Source organism: Pygoscelis adeliae, unplaced genomic scaffold (assembly GCF_000699105.1).
Source record: "Pygoscelis adeliae isolate BGI_AS28 unplaced genomic scaffold, ASM69910v1 Scaffold434, whole genome shotgun sequence".
In the NCBI taxonomy this organism is placed as follows: Eukaryota; Metazoa; Chordata; class Aves; order Sphenisciformes; family Spheniscidae; genus Pygoscelis; species Pygoscelis adeliae.
This window is the reverse complement of record NW_008824660.1, coordinates 72408-79727: the sequence shown is the minus strand read 5'-3', so window position 1 is coordinate 79727 and position 7320 is coordinate 72408. Positions and strand designations below refer to the sequence as shown.

Genomic DNA, 7320 nt, shown 5'->3' with positions numbered 1-7320 from the left:
TATTGCGGTGCTTCTCTGACCGGTCCCGTCTCTCCAAGCCGGGAAGCTCTATCCCGTTTCACAGCCCCAACAACTTACCCAAAGTCAAGTCTATGGCACGGCGGGAAATTAAATCTGGTTCCCTAAGCCCCAGGCTAGCAGCTTTACCAACCTACCTTGACCAAGGGATCCAGCTCCTCCCTAGCAGGGCTTTTACAGCATTTCCTTATCCCTGAGCAGACACAAAGGATGGGATTCATCTGACTAAATGCAGACATTACAGCTGAGCTAGTCCCCTGTCCCCCCGTCAGCGGAGATCTGACAGGTCTCATCCTGAAGAACAAGTGAATCGTGGCCCTGGGAAGGGCTCCCCCGTTTCTCTCCGCCGGCTACGGCGATGCAATCCCACCGGAGCCTCGCACGCAAGAGCCTCGACCGCTCTCGCTCGTAGGACCCCGCCTCTGATATCTATCACAGCACCGGACCGGTGTCCCCAGGGGACTTGGGGACAGGCGCGGAAGCCAAATCACCCTTCATCGAGAAGGTGCAGAGGTTTAGCTCAGGTCACCAAGACGCAACGAACCAGAAGGGACAACGAAGCTACAAGGCAAACGGAGCGAACGGACTCTAGGAACCGAAGGAGCCTGAATAAACTCAGATTTAATTGGAAATCTCCTGGCCACGTCGGAGCCCTCGACTGGAGGGGGGTTATGCTCTGCACGGAGCGCAAACGAGCCGTCGCGCACACCAACTCACCTTTCTCCGAATCTTTTCCTTCTTCGTCTTCCCCCTCCTAAAAATGCAACGTCGGGAAGTTAAAACCATCTAGAGAAAGCGAATGCCTGGAGGCTGGTGTGACATCTCCACCAGCACCCTTCCTCTCAAACCCTCCCCAGGCACTCAAAGCACCGCACGGAGGAGCGACGTCTCCACCGGATCCGGCCGCTCCACGCTCCCTTAGCACGGGGAAATCCGGCACGGCACCCACTCGCTCGGCAGGAGGTGCTTCTGCAACACCTGCAGGTCTTCCATCCGAGAGATCTCCCTCCACCAAGATGAAGGGCGCCGGCAGAGGGGTGCCTTCAGTCCCCACCTAGAGCGAGGCAACGTAATCCCACGCTTCGGGATTCTCTGCGTTGCAGGCAATTGATTTTGGGGTTTTCCTTAGTTAAAGCTCTTTGCGGATGGGTATTTTACTGCATTTCGCCACCGTGAAGTGTCTCGCAGTGACATTGCGGCCAGTGGGTGCAACTGGGAAACCCCTGTAACGTCCACGCTTCCCGCGACGGAGCATTTTATTTCCATCCTCTCCCCCCTGCTTGTCCGAGCCTCTGCCCCCTGACTCGGTTTGGGAATAACGCGGGAGTCCAGGGATCTGCCCTCACCGGCTCCTGCACCTCCAACTAGAACCACAGCTTTTAATCACAGTAAAGTAGTTTTCAAGAGTTACTTACACCTCTGGAGCCCTCTTTCTCCTCTTTTTCTCCCGATTCTCCTTCCGTTCCCTCCTCTGAAAGAAACAACACAGTCAGCATAAAGAGAAGTAACCCAGACCGCCACCAACAGAATTGCCACTGCGTTAAACACGTGGCAAGGCACGATGGCTCTGCCGGAAATAAAGAGAGCGGCAGGTTTATACCGCTCCCGAGCGCGCCACGAAGCCGCTCCGCTCTCACCGTTGTCGGAGTCGGAGTTATCGGAGCCATCCGTCTTTGCCGCCTTGCTGTCGGGTTCATCGGAGCTGTTTGTTTGCTTCCGCTTCTTCGCGGTGGGATCTTTCTTGATTTTCTTTTTCTGGGGCTGCGAGAGAAGAGAAAGGTTAATCCCAGCGATACGAGCGGGTGCCCTCTGCAGCCAGCAATGTCTTATTTTACTCATTTTTAGCGAGTTAAGCTTCCTGCATTAAGTTTCTGACAGGCAGAATCGATCAGGGCAGGACTTAATCCACCACACCTCTATCCCGTGCGATAGGCGATTAAGCTGTGAAGGACTGCAATATTCTCCTACCTTCAGAAAACAAAGCTTTTAGGATTAAAACATCCCATGTGTCAATGCTGCTGTGCAACTGAGCGCAGCCTTCTCTGTCTGCTTAGGAGAAAACATGCTACAAAGCCAGTAACACACAGAACTGTATATTATCCCTTCCCAGAGAATATTTTGGAGCCCTTCCCTGCAGGACGCGTGGGTCTGTTGGGAAATAAGTCTCTATCCGAGCCGAGCAGGCGGGAGGATATCGCACAAGTACTTACTTTAAAATCCGAGTCCCACATTTTCCAGTTTCTCCTCATTCGTTGTTTCATCATTCCTCCTCCGTAACGCATATTTCCCGAGAAACCTCGCATTCCCTGGAACATGCTGAGTTCTGGGATAATGTTGTGGGAGAAGAGGGAAGGGAGCCTGGAGGAGCCGTGGGGACCGAGACCCCGTGATCCCATCGATTGCGGAGGCTCGTTCCACTGTCCGCCCATGCGCCCGGGATAGGAAGACGCCATGGGTCTGTTATTGCGTCCGTCTCTACCCCAATTCTGACCCCGTTGACCAAAGTTATCCCGTGCTCTGTTCTGGTATTGATCCCGGCGGTTCCCGTAGAAGTTGTCGTAGTGACCTTCGTAGGCGTTGTCGTTGTCGTGTTCGGACTCGTTGTAATCGTAGCCGGATCGGTACATGTCACGGTCGTTCATCGAAGACCTCGAGTCGTAGGATTCGTACGAGTCGTACCTGCAAGAGACATGTCGGCGAGACACCACTGAGAAACGGCGGCAGAGGTTAAGCAGACAAAACCCTTCGAAAGAGATTTTTAGGTTTATTTTTTCAATCGCCAGACGTTTCACTCAACGTGGGACATATTTCACTGCGTGGTGGGACAGGACATGGACCAGCAAGAGCTGGTGACAGAGCTTCAAGGTTTCAGTGCCAGAAACCTTTAGATTCGGGAAAACCCTGATGCCAGGGAGCCCCTCGAACCATCCTTTTCTTTCAGAATTACCAAAATGTTTTAAAAGAATAAAAAAAAAAACACACACATTGAGCAGAGGTTCCTTCACCAGCTGAGGCTGGGGGTTATCGGGTCATTCCCCGCTCCCAAACATCTGCTTCAAAACGAGCTTTAGGAGCAGCTGAAGCAAACCAAGAGCTGCTCGTCCTCACAGCAAGTTCCACCTTATCCAGAAACACTTCCAGGAGCAGCGAGATTTACCCCTCAGCTACTCAAGGAGCACCTTGGCCCAACCAAAGACCTATTCCAGACCCATCCTTCCTCACTCCCCGTATGCAATCCAGCCATTGACAAACTGTTCTCCCAATCGGAAAGCCAACATATGCCCCAAATCGATTTTTTCCCTCTTGGAAATGAGGCTGCGGAGGATTTCTATATTCTGCAATACTAAAACTGCGGCACGCGCTTCGTACTGGAATGTAAGGCTTCGCGTGCTTGCCAGCAGTGCTTTGACTGACAAGGCAGGCAAGGAGGAAACCCGCTGCTCAAGAAAAGATCACGACGCTGAACTTAACAAGCCTCGTCAAAGCGTGACCCCCCCCACCGCTGCGCTTTACAGTGAGGCCTCGAGAGCGCGGAGATAGGAATCGGCGGGGGAGAAAGAGATGTTATCGTGGCTCCAAGGTCAGAAGAAAGTCACCCCGCTGATACAAGGAGAGACACTGGAGCTACAAAATCAGGTCGGGCACTGATGGAGGAGCTGCCAGTGTCCGGTTACGCATAAGCTGGAGCAGCTGGAGGGTGAGCAGCTCCTCCTCTGCTCCGTAGTAGCACGGAGCCAACGTTCTCCAAGTGATTTATCTTCCTCTTACCGCGTTTCTCATTATTTCCTGCACAGAGCAGGGAATTTTTAGCTTTTTGATAAAGCCTACCCCATTCCCAACGGGTACGGCGGCGCCAAGCTGGTGGAAACACGCCGCAGGCAGGAGCGTGTCTGTGAACAGCCGGCTGCCGGCGCACGAGATCAAAGCGGAGAAGCCCAAAACGATGTTTGAAGGGAGAAGAATCCGGGGAACTATTCGGCAAACTCTTTCCAGCGCGGCTAAACCGAGCAAGCGACCGAAACAAATCCATTGGATATAGTAGTGCGGACCTGTCATTTCGTAGGAGAGTTACGGTTTTGGAAGCGTAGGAGTGGAGTAGAAAACAGCCACATCACGTTTATTAATAATCACTCCTGGATTTTACCTTGTGCAACGTACTTTTACTTATTTAAGGCATTAAAAACCTGGAGTGAGTAGTCGCCCTGCAGAAATACCAAATCCTGGCTCAAACCCCACGGTGCACGTTAATAAATAAGAAATCTTTGGGGAAAGAATCCTGTTTATTAGTACTGAAACATTAACACAGATCAGCAAGGCGTTGACTACGTCGTGGAGCTGAGCATCTACTGCCACACTGGCTACAAAAACCTCACTCCAGCAGCAGAAGCCAATCTAGCAATCAAAATTAGTAATTTAAACTCAGATTAAGTACGAAATAGCACCTTGTTTTCCTTAACACTGCTCTACAAGTAGATAAGCTTGTGAGAACGAGGAATAAAAAGGATTCCTTATAATAATTATTTTACTGAAGAACCCTAAATTTTAGCCACTGCTGGAAATGCTGCGCTTTAAGTCCCAAATCTGGATTTTTTTTTTGCAAGACACGGATGAAAACTTAGTGTAAAGTCCTATTTTACAGTTACAGCAGGTGAGAGGAGGACAGCTGAGCCAGCTCTGGACGCTCACTTGAGTCACGACGCCGGAAAAGGCAAGAACGAGACCAGCAAGGAACAAACCGAGCAGCAACAACTCGTAACGAGCAGCAGATCGTTACCGCGTCTCCTCGCCTCATGCCCTGCGCTCACCTGTCTCCGCCAGATCCGTAGTGTCCTCCTTGCATCGCGTCCGCGTCCATGTGCGACACCATGTCCAAGCGCTGGTTCATTTTCGCGATGACGGCGTCGGCGTTGCCGCCGCCCGAACCGTCGGGGTTCATGTCAACGTCCGAATTGGCCATTTCCCAGGAGTTCGACGTGGCCATGCCGTATCCGTAATTACCCGAGTTATCCTGGCCGTATCCATAGCCATAACTGTATCCCTCGTAACCTGGAACAACAGAAATAAGAGAGCTGGGTTTATTTCTAGTTACCCGGCTTCGCTAATATTTTCCTTCGAATTAAGATGCCCCAAGCAGTCGCCACAGGGAGTTAAAATAAAGAAAAGCTCAAATTTCTCTTTAAGTCACCTATAAACTTTGAGCCGTTGAGCTCACAAAGGTTTAAGGGAACAATTTCCTCGTGTAAGTCCCATAAAACACAGCCACAGCCTATAGCTTCCTCCATCTAACCCGCTCCGGAGAGGAGTAAACACGGCCAAGGCAGAGCCTCCATAAAACCCTCTTTTGGGTTAACGCAGAGATACCAAAGAACCGTTTTCAGCTGGTTTTTAGTTTGATACGAAGCTGTCGGTAACCAGACGGATGCAGCTAGGACATACCTTCCCCGGGGCCTATATAAGCTGCTTTATAAGCCCTTCAATCCAAAGGGATGACGCTACAGCCCGTACCTGTCCTCTTCAAAGACGGTACAGCCGAGCACCGAAAGCAAAACCACTTTCAGCCTCGCGTTTCCCACACATTTTAGATCAGAAAGCGACAGACAGGCTTCTCCTCTCGCTACGGAAACCAAAACTGTTATAAACAGAAAAATAACCACCGTAGGAATAACACACAAAGCCAATTAAAAGCCTGCTGAGGATTAAAATTTAGGTTTTTCTTCTCCCTGACCTTTTCTTTCGCTGCTGGCACACGCGGAGAGGGAGTTTGTATTTCTGCTGTCTCCCCAAGCCTCGATTCACATCATTGCCTGCGGGTTTTCCAAGTAGCAGAAGGGGGTTTTTTGGGGGGAAAACAATCCCAAACCCCAAATATTCTGCCTAGAACAGTTTTCCTGTGCAACCAGTTACGGCAACAAAGTTTTCTGTTGGCTTCAACATGACTTTTTAAAATCAAAGAAGAAAATCATCACACAGGCAGGACAGTAAGAGGCTACACAGGATCTGTGCTGCGGCGGGGACGGCGGTTGTTCGTCACCGACCTCGGCACATCTCCCTCAGGCTCGGGAAACGGATCTGAAGTGGAAGGTAATAAAACATTACTCCAGTTTTTACTGTACTTGCCTCTGTTCGTCCCAGAGTTCCAGTCTCCATAACCTAGAAAAGAGCGAAAAGCAATTAGAGACAAGATTATCGCTATCGCGGCACTCGTGGCCGAAGAGATTCTCGTTACCCAGCGTCAAAACGGAGCGACGCCCCGAATAATCCACGAGCCTTGCACCAAGTATCGAAGCAATCAGACCTTAACGTCGCCCCAGCAGTGACACGTTCCCGCGAGAGCAATATCCTTTGCTCATCTTATGCAAAAAAACAGGTTTTAATTTCAAGCTGAGCTCCCGGTAACGATTTCCACGACCGAGTATTTTGGGAGCAGAGGCGAAGCATTTGGGAAAGCGAGAGGGATCTCGCACGGAATAAACCCCGCTCTGATTAATGCCGAAGGAGGGGGCACCGGGACACATCGGGGAAGTTTTAATCCCATCGTCCGTCAACCTGCAGCCTCCCGGGACTGACATTCAGACGCCCTTTGAGGCGAAACGTATCTTGACGGCATCGCTGCACTTTGCCCTTGCAGGAAACCAGCTGGAAGACGGAGATACCGGGATGGCCAGACGCGGTCCGGAGGAGCCCTGGCCGAGACACCGACATCCCGCGCTCCCCGGTCGAGAAACCGTTACCCCGACATTAATTTTCAAAGTAATTACAGCCTCGTTAGCCAGGGTACATATGCGCACCGCTTGCCTTCGTATCAATCCACACACACGCTATGGGAAAGCGATGTTTCCTTGCAGGTTCTTGTTGCGATTTCCCCCTTAATTAGAAACTCCTCTTCGCAGAAGAAAGGTAATTTATTAATTTTCTCCCCTCCCGCCCTCCAGTTACAGCCCGAGCCACGTCCAGCCACAACAGCCGACACCGAATAGAGCGGCAAATCGCTTCCTACACCCACCGTACTCCACAGGTGAGCTGAGCTGCCGCTCCAGGAGCCAGCGAAGGAATAAAAGACGTCAAGATTGAAAGAAGGAAAGGCAAAATTGCCACTAAATTAGGCGAGAAGGAGGATTACAGCCGTAACCCGAGGGAGGATGAGGAATTCCTGTCAGCCGCCACCGCCAGACAGGAATCAGATGGAACCTAATTAAGCTTGATCACGGTTATGCTTAAAATAAATCAATTTTCTGTCAGAAATAGAGTCTGGCTCGCTCCTTTCAGCCCCGCCACCCGCATCGGGGCTGGAAGCTCCCCGGG

At 51.1% G+C, this 7320-nt stretch overlaps 1 protein-coding gene across 1 annotated transcript in view; it reads right to left on the bottom strand.

Annotated features, from left to right (window-relative positions):
- The window catches only part of AKAP8L (A kinase (PRKA) anchor protein 8-like), an 11895-nt gene extending 5175 nt beyond the window's left edge, over positions 1–6720 (bottom strand). Inside the window, exons 1-7 of the mRNA XM_009322794.1 lie at positions 6611–6720; positions 6136–6218; positions 4824–5064; positions 2229–2697; positions 1656–1779; positions 1434–1489; positions 736–772 (exon numbers count right to left, since the gene is read on the bottom strand). Coding sequence (XP_009321069.1) covers positions 736–772; positions 1434–1489; positions 1656–1779; positions 2229–2697; positions 4824–5064; positions 6136–6218; positions 6611–6720 — 1120 coding nt within the window. The remainder of the gene's footprint in view (positions 1–735; positions 773–1433; positions 1490–1655; positions 1780–2228; positions 2698–4823; positions 5065–6135; positions 6219–6610) is intronic.
- Between the last annotated feature and the right edge of the window lie 600 nt (positions 6721–7320).